Source organism: Rutidosis leptorrhynchoides, chromosome 7 (assembly GCF_046630445.1).
Source record: "Rutidosis leptorrhynchoides isolate AG116_Rl617_1_P2 chromosome 7, CSIRO_AGI_Rlap_v1, whole genome shotgun sequence".
NCBI classification, from domain to species: Eukaryota; Viridiplantae; Streptophyta; class Magnoliopsida; order Asterales; family Asteraceae; genus Rutidosis; species Rutidosis leptorrhynchoides.
In genome coordinates, this window is record NC_092339.1 from 253789914 (window position 1) to 253804674 (window position 14761).

General features: G+C 34.9%; 1 protein-coding gene across 1 annotated transcript; it reads left to right on the forward strand.

The window, feature by feature from the left end:
• Positions 1-380: 380 nt before the first annotated feature.
• LOC139858648 (F-box/FBD/LRR-repeat protein At1g13570-like) lies at positions 381-7152 on the forward strand. Its single transcript, XM_071847479.1, has 5 exons — positions 381-417; positions 5092-5669; positions 5749-5865; positions 6051-6209; positions 6651-7152. The coding sequence occupies exons 2-5, from the start codon at positions 5628-5630 to the stop codon at positions 6990-6992; spliced, it is 660 nt and encodes a 219-aa protein (XP_071703580.1). The 5' UTR covers positions 381-417; positions 5092-5627; the 3' UTR covers positions 6993-7152.
• Positions 7153-14761: the final 7609 nt, after the last annotated feature.

Below are 14761 nucleotides of genomic sequence, written 5' to 3' on the forward strand. Positions count from 1 at the left end.
ACATGTGAGCAAAAAGAAGGATAAAAGAATACAAAAAATAAAATGGTTCAAGTGAAAATGACAAATATACCCTCATGTGCTAGGCATGTGAGCCGACTTAACATCACAAATTAACATTTGTGAGACGGAGTGACTAAACGTGCAAGATTTGCAAATCACAGTGACTTTTTTTGCAAGAAAAAAACCATAGTGACTAAAGTTGCAAAATTTGACAAACCACAATGACCATTCGTGTAATTAAGTCTAAAAATTATAAAGATAAAATATGCAATTGCAATTGCAACTAATTATAAAGTATAGGGATGAAACAAGTATAAGAATAATTTTACTAGTTAAGTAAATACAGTAAAGCATTTCTTACGCTTCTCATTTTCAGTACCAGCCCGTCAAACGCTAGGGTTTCATTTTCATTTTCAGGTATCTTCCGTTTTGATTAATTTAACGATTTATGTGTTTATCTTCAGCAATAACAAATTCTTCATCTGAATTAAGTTGTTTTAGGGTTGTACAGTCTCCATATTTCTTTCGTTCTTGTGCGCTTTATCAATATACTTACAGATTTATGATATATCATTTTTATTTGCTAATTGACAATTGTGTCTATTTTGTTCTGTTCGTATGAATAATTGCTTTATACATATAAATATGTATAACACCCGTAGTTAGGCTGTAAATATGATAACCAAATACCTTCCTTATAGTAAAAGAGCTGGTTATTATACTTGAATTTGTGGGTACTAGTTTGCAAACGCCTGACTTATATGTATCACTTGTTCCTCGAGTGTTTTTTTTTTTTTTTGCTTATATTGTGTTTATTAAACTAAGTTTATCTTAATTCTTATATTAAGTGTTATAGAAACTAGTAATTGCAACATTAATAAATAAATCTAAAAAATTTAACTTTGAGCCATGTCAGATGTGGATAATATGCTTCTTGACAGGGAAAATTTAACATAATAGTTTTACAGCACAAAAACGAAATGTATACGAATATTGTCAACACAAAAAACATTATAACTAATCACTATTTGTAATAGTTCACCTTTTAGAGGAACAAGACATAGGTTTGTTTCTATTATGCTGTGAGGACAAGGTTTAAAAAACGGAAACGTGTCTCGAGGCGTTTCCCCTTTGTGAGACGAGGCGCACGCCTCGAGGCGAATCGAGGTGTACGTTCGAGGCAGAGTTAAAAAATACATAAAGGCCATCGAGGCAGAGTTGTTGCAAACTCTTTCTTTAGGAAGACGGAAGCTCAGCTAGCAACCTTCCACAGTGGAGGTCATAGTACTCAGATTGATTATTTGCTGCTTCGCAAAGGGGACCTTAGGACCTGCAGAGACTGTAAAGCCCTGACTACCTGGACCTGTTCCACTCAACACAGACTTTTGGTCATGGACTTGGTTCCGCAGAGACGGGTTACTAGGAGAGGGAGACCCACCCAACCTAGGATCCTTTGGAAGAATCTGAATGAAGAGAAAGCTGAAACTTTCAAAGCATCTGTTTTGGAAAGAGTAGAGGCAGTAATGGATACTGTTACTCATGGGGATGCAGATCAGATGTGGAATAGTTTCGCATCAACTATTAGAGATGTCGCCAAGGAAATCTTAGGTGTGGCAGTAGGGACATCGAGAGGACACAAGTCTTGTAGAGAATCATGGTGGATTAGTGATGAGGTTCAAACCAAAGTCGCACTTAAGCAACTGAGGTTTAGGGAGCTCGTTACATGTCGGGACGGGACACGTGATGACAGAACTAGGGCAGAAGAAAGGTATAAAGAAGCTAAAAGAGAAGCTAAGAAGGCCGTTGCCCGTGCAAAAGATAAAGCGTATGAAGTTTTGTATAGGAAACTAGACTCCAAAGAAGGAGCAAATGATATTTACAGGATTGCTAAAGCTAGGGAGCGTAGGAGGAGGGATATAGATAACATCAAGTTCATCAAGGATGAAGCCGGTCAAACCATAGTAAAGGAAGACGAAATTAGGAAAAGATGGGAAGGGTATTTCCAATCTCTTTTCGTGGGTGAAGGACCCGGGCGCCAAGAGGACCCGCAGGACTTGGGAATAGGACATTTCCAGAACAACAATTTCTGTAGGAGAATCAGTCAGGAAGAAGTAAGATCGGCACTACGAAAGATGGGTAGAAACAAAGCTGTTGGACCAGACCAGATCCCAATAGAGGCGTGGCGGTGCCTAGGCGAGGATGGTGTCAGGTGGTTGACGTGTCTTTACAATAAGACGCTTAGAAGTTATAAAATGCCTACGGAATGGAGACTCAGCGAGATTATCCCCATTTACAAAAATAAAGGGGATGCCCAAATCTGTGGTAATTATAGAGGCATAAAATTACTTAGTCATACTATGAAGCTTTGGGAGAGAGTGATTGAGACTAGGCTCCGACGCGAAACTACGGTTTCCGAAAACCAATTTGGTTTCATGCCAGGGCGCTCTTCGATGGAGGCAATTCATATTTTAAGAAGCGTTATGGAGAAGTATAGGGAGAAACAAAAGGGTCTAGAGATGGTCTTCTTAGACTTGGAAAAGGCCTATGATTGCGTACCGCGAAAGTTGATTTGGAAGACCCTTAACGTTAGGGGTATCCCAAGTAGATATATTAGAGCTATTATGGATATGTACGATGGGGCGAAGGCCTGCGTTCGGACGCCTGTGGGAAACACAGAGTATTTCCCGATAGAAGTAGGGTTGCACCAGGGATCGGCCCTTAGTCCTTTCCTTTTTGCTTTGATCCTCGACGAGCTGTATCGAGGAATACAAGAGAACATCCCTTGGTGTCTGATTTTTGCCGATGATATCGTGCTTGTATCGGAAACAAAGGATGAGCTTAATAGAAGGCTAGAACAATGGAGGGAAGCCCTAGAACAAAATGGGCTACGGATCAGTAGACAAAAGACGGAATATCTTAGTTGCGAATTCGGTAGGACTGATGATGAACTTAATGTTGGAGGGAACATCAGCATTGGGGACCAGATCTTGCACCCACAAGAGTCGTTTAGATATCTAGGCTCGGTCCTCCACAAATCAGGGAGGATAGATGAGGACGTGACTCATCGTATTAAGGTAGGTTGGTTGAAGTGGAGAGCAGCGAAAGGGGTTTTGTGCGACAAGAAGATACCACTCAAATTGAAAGGAAAATTCCTCAAGGTGGCAATCAGACCTGCCATGTTGTACGGATCAGAATGTTGGCCAATGACGAAGGCCCAAGAGAGAAGGATGGAGGTAGCAGAAATGAGGATGCTTAGGTGGACGTGTGGTAAAACCATGCTAGATATGATACCAAATGGTGTGTTTAGGGAAAAACTTGGAGTCAGTAGCATCATCGACAAGCTAAGAGAAGAACGACTTCGTTGGTTTGGGCATGTGATGAGACGACCACGTATTGCCCCGGTTAGGAGAGTTGAGGCACTCACGGTAGATGGTGTAAGGAGAAGGGGTAGACCTACTCGTAGGTGGATGGATAGACTAAGACTCGACATGAGGGAGCTTTCGTTGACCGAGGACATGACTTCTGATAGGGATGCGTGGAGGGCTAGAATAAGAATAGTTGAGTAGGGCTACTTTTATTATTATTATTATTGGTATTGTTATTGTTATTGTTATTACTGTTATTACTGCTATTACTGCTATTACTGTTGTTATTCTTACTATTACAATTATTAGTATTGTTATTGTTATTATTATTATTTTTGTATCACTATTATTAATTATTAGTGTATTAGTATTTGTATTACAAATATTTATTACTATTAATATTTATATGAACTATTATTATTACTATTATTTGTATTACTATTACTATCGTTTTTATTAGTTTTATGTATTGTTACTAATAGTATTAAATGAGTATGTTTTTGGTATCTTTGGTTTTGGATGTATGCATGCTTGCTTGGTTGTTTGTACGTATGCACGTAGGTTCTTGTATGTTTGTATGTACGTATGCATGCATGTAGGTTTTGTAATGAAGGTGTGATGCAGTTACACACGTTTTTATATGTGAGTTTGTTTTTTATGTATGTATATTTGTAGGTAGGTATGTATGTATGCTTGTTTTTTACTTGTCTGCAGGTGTGGTATATTCACTCATGTATGTATGTTTTGCTAATAGGTTTATGTAGGACTGGGTGTTTATGCTATGTATGTATGGTTGTATGTGTGGCTTTATGCATGTATGTATGTACGTAGGTATGTTTCATACTTGTACGTAGGTATGTCTCATGTATTTACGTAGGTATGTCTGGTGTGTATGTAGGTTTAGGTATGTGTGTATGTATGTACGTATGTATGCATGTATGTATGATCAAGTGATTCGCATCGCTCGGTGCATCTTGGGACCATTATGGCTGAGGACGACTTCCCTTGCTCTAGAACTTGGTTGGTTCCTCTTAGTTGGGTGGTTTCGGGGGTGTCTACCGTAAAGGTGCATGAGTGGTTTTTGGTTTGGTTTTGCTAAGGGTGGTTGGCTCTTTGCTTGCGCAACAACTTCCACCCGGCATGCCCTCGAGTTGCTGTCCACAAGGTCTTTTGGCTCTATTTATTGAGGCAACGACAAGCGTCGTTTTAGTGGCGTCTTGACTGCCGCTCAGAGCCTAAATTGATTCTTAGGCATGCTTTAAACCCCATGAAAATCTGATTCTACCATTTTCATGGCGTCCCCCCTATATTTTATTATTATTATTATTATTATTATTATTATTATTATTTTTATTATTATTTTTTATTTATCTTTGTATGTTTTAATTTATTTTTTAATTTCTATTTTCTAGTTTTAAAAAAAAAAAAAAAAAGAGTCTTTTTTTTAGCCGGAGGTCCTCACGGAAGCAATCTCTCTACCCTGGAGTAGAGAGGGGGATGAATTTCCTTTACCGTGGGTGGAGAATTCTCTCGACTCGTGGTAACAGAAACGACTTCTCTTCTAGTTTAGGGTAGAGGAAGGATTGTCTACACCTTACCTCCCCCATACCTCGCAGGCGCGGGATTGGGTATTGTTGTTGTTGTTGTTGTTGTTATTTATTACATTATGTTATATCTTGAATTGAGTTTTGCAGTGATGTGTTTTAATTTTTGAATCATGAATTAGAGTCCCAAGATGAACGCTCAACAATTGATCAGAACACTTCCTTCAGACATAATAGAAAACATTCTTTGGCGTCTTCCAATCGAAGAGATAGTAAGATCAAGTATCTTCTCTAAGGAATGGAGGTACAATTGGACCAAAATTCCTAAAGTCGCATTTACCGAGGATTTCTTAGAAAATAAAGCCTATAAAAATTCTCGTCAGAGAAGATCTAAATTTTTCTCAGCTATATGCCAATTTCTATTTCTACACCAAGGACCAATAGTTGACTTTACCCTTTCCTCAACTCACATGGAATCATCTGGACTACACTGTGTGAAAATCGACCAAATATTACTTCATTTGTCGAGAAAGAATAGTGTCAAGAAACTTCACTTGACTACCGAGTGTTTTCTGCCCTCATCCATTTTCTCGTTTCATCAGTTAACAGAACTATATCTCTCTCTGATTGTGGTATATATGAACCACCAACATTCAACGTATTTGGTAGCCTTACAACCTTATGTTTGGAGGATGTCGACATTTATAAAAAAGCACTCATGCACATCTTATCCAATAATCCACTAAAAAGCTTCACAATGGTAAGTTAGTTGTTACTACACTAGATTATCGATACTCATAAGCTTTCAACACTTATTTTAATGTTGTAAGTTGCTGCAGCTTACGCACGGTCTGAGTATTTTGATCAATAATGACGATGAATATGGCACCATGGATGAGCTATTTTATTCCATACCTGTGATTGAACATCTTACTCTTGATGTTTGGGATTGTGTGGTAAGATAACACACACACACATACACACACACACACATACATATATATATATATATATATATATATATATATATATATATATATATATATGTATGTATGTATGTATATGTATATGTGTTATTGATTAAACATACAAACTTTGTTTTTTGTTTTTTATAATATATTTGTCTGGCGTATGGTTGAAGTATTTCGGCAGAGGGGTCATTCCACGAGAGGTTGCAACTTCATTAGTCCATCTCAAATACTTACGTTTAGAAGGAATGTGTTTCCTTGCAAATGATTGGTTCCGGTTTCTTCTACTTTTGCTAAGAAGCTCCCCAAACTTGGAGATGCTTGAACTACAGGTAAACAACATGTATCTATCTCTAAGCATGTCATATATAACCTATTTAAGGGTTAAAATTGCTTTTTACCCTAGTCACTACAATACCACTAATTCGATTCCATTATGGTACATTCCCATAATACTCTCCTATTAAAGGCATTCATCTTTTTATATTCCAATTATTATAAACTATAAACTAATAAAATTATATGAGTGTATTTTGTTTATTTACCATATATGAGGTGTAAACTGGCATCTATTGCAGGTTTTAACTGATTTGTTATTGTGAAATCAGTTAAGATCCTTTTATTAGTGTTTATATTAGGTATATGCACGATTTGACGTTGAATAGTTGGGTGGATATGATGTGCTGAATGTTAAGGGAGGGATGTACGAAAGTTGTCTTTTATTGTTTATACTTATATGCCAACAATGTACTGACACTAAAAACCATTGATAGATGCTATGCGAACATGATGATCATGATGATGATCATGAGGACTTATACTCTGTAACAATGCAAGATTGTTCGGATATATGGTTGAATCATTTAATTGAATTGGAGATTGAAGATAATCCAAACACGAAGTATGAGCTGGAGTTTGTGAAGCTCATATTGGCCAAGTCACCTGTTCTCGAGAAGGTCATGTTAAATGGTTACTGTAAAGATGAAGAGATGAGGTTGTTAGAAGCTCTCTTACCCTCCCCACCTGCCTCACCAATCGTTGAAATCATTGGTTATTGTGGTGGTAAAGATCATGTCATTTTTACGTCACTTAAATCGGTAAGTGGAAGCTATTGAGATCACTGATGTAATATACCGATGCTTAGTTTAGTTGCTACTTTATCTGTGCTTTTTTTGGGTTGAATCTCTTTTGATATTTTTCACTTTTGGTTTCTAAGCAATTTGTGTACTCAAAACTTATGGGATGCTAAAGAGTTGCTATTTGTCATCTTTTATGTTAATGGCTTTTGTCATGAACAATAACAAATAGATTTGGTAATCTTAAGGAAACAAGGTCTTAAAACATTGTATCAGTTTTCTCATCTTTGTATGTCTATCATGGAGAAGTTTATCTCTGTTCGGTTTTACAATAACTAGAAGAGAAGCCATTCGGTTTAAGCCCCAGTGACTGCTACCATCTGAGTTCACTGTCGCATAATTGTCCCGTCTGATCTTCAAAATTTCCGCCTAATCCCTCAAATTCCACTCTAAAATTTGATAATTGCGCTAACCGTGAGGAGTCTTTTGAGTATGTGATCTTTCCAATGTGAAATATCATCTACTTGTAACTTATTTGGACCAACTCACCTAATTGGAGTAATTCATATTCGAATTCAAATCGTAGATGCTTGTGTCCATTAATCTATATTTATTTTCTCCTCGAAATTGCGAACTATTATGTGATGGTATGCATTGTCATTTAACAATGTGATTAAATTTACTGTATCATTTGGTCATCTCCCTTGTCATCAGCCGGCTAAGTGAGTGGGTCAATCTGCAATCTGTTATTATAATACACTATCGCCTATTGCCAACTTTTGACCCCGTATCTCGAATACTCTATCACCTACTTTTGACCAATATTATAGTGATAATGTTGTAATACTATGATTCCTTCATGTTGACAAAGACTTCCGAGGGTTCGATCAGTACAATACACTACATTTGTCTCCTCGGAAGAAGAATGGCCCCGCTTACTAGCCGACATATCATGTTGATCAAACTAGGAGAACGTTTCACAATAGAGGTGCCCCATCTTTTAGTGGAATTTGTACACAATGGAGGAACCATTTTTGTCATTATTGTCCACAATTGAGGATTCATTTTTGTCAGAACGAAAATGCAATAGTAGAACTACAACAGGACTATATTCATATTACACCAATAAGAGGCCAAGCTACTGATAGCCATATATGATTGTTGAGGGATATGTAAATTTCGAAATGTCAACTGATATTTTACAATTGTCTTGTTTTCAGACACAACCTTCCTTGAAGAATACCATAAACCATTTGGATGCATAGGCCCATCCATTCTATGGAATGATAATATTGCTATTATTATTATGTCCATATGACAAAATTTCTCCGTTGGTACTCGAACTTTGTAACTAAAGATGTAGGTGACCTTAAACTAAATTTTCACCTTCGTTGACCCCGATCTATTCATTTATTCCACGGATAACCTTGAATTTAACATTTGTTAGATTTCCTCTGTTTAGCTACTGCACGTGACAAACATGTGAGGGGTATTTTGGTCCGATCATAAAAGAGCTGTTTATTTTTATTACTTTATTATATCAAAATAAAATAAAATTAAAAAAAAACCATAATAGAGCTGCACGTGAATCCATTACCTCATTCTCAAAACTTATTCTCAAAAGTCCCCAGAACTTGAAAACCTAATTTTTCAATCGTCCACAAAAATCAAAACCAAACTTGAAAACCTAATTTTTTCAATCGTCCACAAAACTTGAAGACAATATGTTAATTTTATGTCAATAAAGGGTCAAACACTGCAACTTGTATAAAAGTCAATCTGGGTCAATCTATTAATTGTATGCCAAAAAATGGGTCACACAGTGCAACTTCTACAAAAGTCAATCTGGGTAAATCTGTTAATTCTATGTCAAAAAATGGGTCAAATAGTGAAACTTCTAAAAAAGTCAATATGGGTCAATCTGTTGATTGTATGTCAAAATTGGGTCAACTTGTTATTTCATTGTTTTGTAAAGTTTGTATACTAATAACATGACTTTTTTTCAAAAAATGACTCAATCTGTTTCAAATTGATTAATGAAATGATGCACCAAGTTCACAACCTGAACCAAAGTCACAACCTAACTCACAATGTCACAACTTGGATAAAGTCACAAATCTGATCCAAGGTCACAAGGTCACAATGTCAAAGTGTATTAACAAATGAAACAGATACCTATTGTATTGGCCTGCAAATTGTATTAAATTCAAAGTGTATCTGGCTTCAAATAGTGTGTCCAGTATGAAACAAATACCAATTTTGTTGCCATACACAATGTCAAACAATGATTATCAATCAATATTAATACTTAAACGAAAACTTGAATTCATCAGAATTCAACAAACATCCCTTACTTGAACATGTACACATACAAATTATACACTACCCAACTACAAATAACATAAAACTTCCACATTCTTGCCACCCTTTCACCATTTTTTACTTTTGATTCTGATCCATTATTTGACCTGAGCAATCCTTGAATAATCATCGACTTTGAGAACCTGAAAACAACAAATAAATGTTCAAATTAAATGAACATACGTCAGACGGGTATAAACAATTTAATAATTTTTAATACCTTAATCGGTCATGTATAAAACCTTCGCCCAGGATTTCGTTCAGTACATGATGTTCGTAGCACAACAATTCAATCGCACCAATATTCCACTGATGTGCTCGATCGTGTCCTTTTATATTTCTCGGATTTAGATTGAATTTATTACACGAATTGGTTGTGATTATATGGTGTTCTTATGATTTCGGATTGATTTCACACATATAGGCAACTTTGTCCTATCCGTATAGTAATAGTTCGTTGGTAAATCCGGTTCGTTCCACAGGGAGATTGTAGTTTTCAAAGTTTTTAATCGCTAAAAGTTAATATATTTACAAGGGGGATTTAGATTAGACTTTACACTAAACAGAATTTAAAATATGGTAAAAAGTAATACAGTAAAAAGTAAATAACATTTAAGATGCAGTAAAAGTAAAAATAGAAAGTAAAAAAAATATAAAGTAGTGGTCACTAAAATATGTCCCCTCTGGATTATGGATTGTTTTTAAATCCGGTTACGATGTTTTAATATATATATATATATATATATATATATATATATATATATATATATATATATATATATATATATATATATATATATATATATATATATATATATATATATATATATATATATATCCTTATATTTCTTCCGATTTATAAAGATTTAACTAGCTAAAATTAAATCTAACTTTCGTTTCGATCTCGTTCTAGCGAATTAAATTATAACCCGACTATTTAAATTGAGATTTAATCCAGTTTTTACTTTCGTTTAAACCAAAATTATAACAGTCTTACCTTTTTATAATTTACACGATTATAAACTATAATATTACCCAAACCACCGGATCACACTTCTAAATTGTTGTCAATAATTTGTTCATATGTCCGTCTAGATCACCGAGGTGTTGAAGCATAATTTATGTAAATTTAATGCACTTTCGTTTATCAATTTTAATAAATTATGTGATAGGGGTGAAAATATTAAATTATATAACAATGGGTCGGTGATTAAACTTAATATTAAAAATAGTCAAAGTTACATCATAATATTATAATATGGTTCAATCCATTTGTCCAGAGGTTCTACATTTTAGTTACTACTATGGATATTTAGTTGGACATTATAACGGCGTAAAAATATAAATTATAAAAAATGGACATAATAACAATAATAATAATAATAAATGATAACAATAATAAATAATAAATAACGATAATAACGACGATAATAATAAATATTACGATAACAACAACAATAATAATAATAATAACAACGATAATAATAATAACGATAATAATGATAAGTAAAAATAATAATAACAAAGTTGGGAAATTGGATACTTACAGCGAGTTGAAATGGTAAAAAGTGGTATTGAAAGCTTAGCGGTACACGGACAGAAATTCGACTTGAAAACCCGTAAAATAAACGTTACGCTACCCAAACTTGCAGAAATGTAACCACTAAATTAACCTACTCCTACTCCTACTCCTAAACTAATATTAAAAACAAAGATTGAAAATGAGAATTGAAAATATATTGAAGAGTGTCTAAAATACATCGAACAAACTGACTTTTTGTAGGATTGTGGCCTGCTACAGTAACCCATGCGATCGCATGGGTTTTATGCCTATTTCCCATGCGATCGCATGGCCGCCAGATCCAGCTCACATATTTTTTGTATACTAGCTTGTCGACATATTTAATAAATATATATAATATATATATATATATATATATATATATATATATATAATTTTATATAATTATATATATATTATATTATATTCTTGTGCATAGTTGACTCGTAATTTTGGCTCCGATGTTTCGTACGTTTACTCCCGGTTTATGTCTCGGTTCCGGTTTCTCGAACGTCTTTTCGTACAATTTAATATCGCGTACTTTGCGTTCCGCAACTTGCGTTCTTGTCAATCTTTAGACGTTTTTTCTTCGATAAATTAAACCACTTGGAGTGTAACTTGTACGTTTGAGCATTTTGGACGTTTTCGCCTTTTAAATCTTCGTTTTCATTTTTAAACCTTCAGTTTCGAGTGATCTTCGTCTTTCGTCTTCGCACTTATTTATTTAAACAATTACAACTAAAAATAAGGAAATTACAATTAAAAACATTACATTTTGAAATGATATTGCGACTAAATATATGTTCGTTTGGAGCAATATCAATTATCCCTACACTTGAACGTTGCTTGTCCTCAAGCAATACATAACTTGTAATAAAACAAACTTCACACAAATCACTTCTTTATTCTCACACTTTATACATCAGTGATTTTGATACGGTGGTATGAACAATGATAGTAACGATAGAACCATGGTTATAGGTGGGTGTGCCATCCACAGTTGCCTCGGGTTCAGGTCAACGCCACTTGCAATCAAATAGCCGATTTACTTTCGATTTCCAAAGCAAAGTGCACATTTGAAAGGCAGTTTAAAGTCCCACGTGACTATGAAAATTTAGATCCTTAAGGAAATTGGATCTTTATGAAAATATTTGATCTTTTGAAAATTCAATCTAGCTTTTACCCTAGATAAGTTTTCCGAATAAACCTCTTATCGGTGTTGCAAAATGTTTTGTGGGTGTTGTGGGTTTCAGATTTTAAAATTTTAGCTCAAAACTTGCGGTTTTGTGTCACCCACTTGCTAACCTTGTATTAGGAAAGCAACACGTCCAGTATACTTGTCCCGTATATTACCTTTTGGTAAACTACCGTCCGGTTGTAAAGGAAAGCGATGAACAAGTAACTGTTAAGGCAATGTCTAATGACATGCTTTTGATTATGGTCCACAACGTGTCGGATGCAATTACTATCCTTTGTAGGAGAAATAGTAAAGATCACCCTATAATTTTTCGGTCTGGCACAAGGTCCTGTCTTCGACCATGCTATGCAACCACCGTTCTTACGGTTGACACCCGATTTGGTTCAGGTGACCTAATGAATTCTGATGAATTCTCAGGATTTTACGTTCAATGGTAATGAACGCATTGAAAATAGGTTTTCAGAAAATAAATCGGTTTTAATTTGATCAAAATATTTTCTCGTTCAAGCTCGAGTTTAGATATCATTGAATTCCATGAGTTTGTAATTCTCAATCTTTAAGGTCAATCTCAAGGATTGAGTAATATCAGGCTTAAATGCTGATTTTTAATCTTTAAGGAGATTATCCTTTCTGGGGGTCTGATTCATTAGTCTTATCAAGCTAATTTGCACGGCGCCCTCCCCATTTTACGAGACAGATCCTCTCATGGTTAGGATAAGTCTGACCACATGGCGACCCTGTTTGATGCTGAGGTCCGTGGATTTCCAGCTGATTTTTGAGAAAACTTTTCAAGGTTTTTCGTATACTCTACAACTGGTCTGGACGACAACTTCCTGACCTAAATCAAGAAGCGCGTTTCTTTTTCTGAAGACTTTACTTCATTTTAATGAAGAAATTGATTCATCATGTAGATCCATCTTTTCTTTCATTTTCAAAATTTAATGGGTAAAACAAATTTATACAGCCCAAAGCAAAAGTACCTGCAATAAACTTCGCACAAACATGTGATAACAGTTCATATATATTGACAAATCTCCCCACACTTGGCTTTTTTCATGTATCTTTTTATTTCTAATAAATAAATTGAAGCGTTTTAGTTGTTTCTCAATTTATGTCCTTATTTTAGGGTAACAATAATTTCGGTATTAACACCTAGTTTTATCGTTCATAAACATATTAAACAAGATTTGAATTCATTTAGTGAAATTTATTTTTAAAATTTTCACAAAATTTAGAAAATAAGCCTAGTGTAAACCCGAGAGAATTTATAATCCCTCCCCACACTTGAGATCATGCAATGCCCTCATTGCAATGAAATCAGACTAAATTAAATTCACGAGGGCAATTAGAATAGAAAGGAAGTTAAAACCTCTTTAGCTCAATAACTGTAACTTGCGGGTTTTGTTTAATCTGTTGATGTTGATTTGTCCGTCATTCCAAAATTTCCGTCATCTTTTCATATGTTTCTCCAAAAATTGGTTGCTTTTGCTAAACTGAATTTCATTCTTTGAAAATGCGTCTTTTACCCTTATTTATATGCACAAACAAAACAAACAAACATACAAAAACACACGAAAATATTTTTTTTATTTTTTTTATTTTAAAACTCACACGAGAAGGATATAAACATGATTTTTTAACGAGTCGTTTTCTCGACTCTACCCCATATTTATTTTTTAATGGGGTAAGACTCTCCTAAATCTATCAGACGATACGTGAAATCAGTGGAAAAAGTTCCACGAATTAATAAAGTGAGCCATTCATTTACATCTCGGGTGGTATATAATATATCAATGAGTTTAAATTTTTGTTTAAAAAATTTAAAACCCACCTGAGTGTCAATAATGGTCTCTTCTTCAAGTGCAGCTTTTAGTAACAGGTCGCTTCTTTTTTTCGGTTCTTGATCAAATGGATCTTCATACACCGATTGCCAGATATTTATTTCTTCGGGGCAGACGTATTTCATTGGAGGTGGAAATTCTTCAAGTGGTCCTTTGATATCAGGCTTCTTTTCACTAAAATCAGACGTGATTTTTCCCAGTGACTCCTTTAGTTTCTCCCTAGGATTCAAGTCTTCACCTATTTCACCCAATTGGGTGACATCTAAGGTGTCAGAATCTAGTAAAGCTCGGAATTCATCATCAGTAGATGAATCAGTAATCAAGAAAACTGGTGTGGGAGATTGTGGAATGGTAGGTTGTGGAATTGAAGCAAGTTCTTCTTCTTTAGTGTTCTTCATTGGCACCACTCGGGTATATAATCGTCATCGTTATCGCTTTCCCAAGAGTCCCAATTTGTCACCCGCAATTCTCTTTCATCTATAGCTGGATCGATGTTTTTACTAGTTGAGGCTATTATGTCGGTATTTTGTTGAATCAGAACATGATCTTTAGATATCGGTAAGACTGAATAAGGAGTATAATCAGGAAAATTGGTGATTTCGGATATAACAAAATCGCCAAATTATGATGGTATGATATTTTCTTGCGCATTACTCCTTTGTTCATCTCGTGTATTGACTGATAGTAGTTCTGCATTCGAGTCCGAAATTTGCTTTATCTGGTGCATGATAACTTTGTTTTCTTCATTTTGGTATTTAATGAAGTCCAAAAGTGTCTCCTCAAAACTAGGCTCGTACGTTTCTTCTGGTTGTTGAAATTGAAGATGTTGTTGTGAAAAATCGCATGT

Excerpts from the sequence above, each read along its gene's own strand:
- LOC139858648 (XM_071847479.1), top strand. The coding sequence starts at position 5,628 with ATGCACATCTTATCCAATAATCCACTAAAAAGCTTCACAATG. Across the intron at positions 5,670-5,748 it reads CACTAAAAAGCTTCACAATG|CTTACGCACGGTCTGAGTAT; the intron begins GTAAGTTAGTTG and ends AAGTTGCTGCAG. Across the intron at positions 5,866-6,050 it reads TTGATGTTTGGGATTGTGTG|TATTTCGGCAGAGGGGTCAT; the intron begins GTAAGATAACAC and ends GTATGGTTGAAG.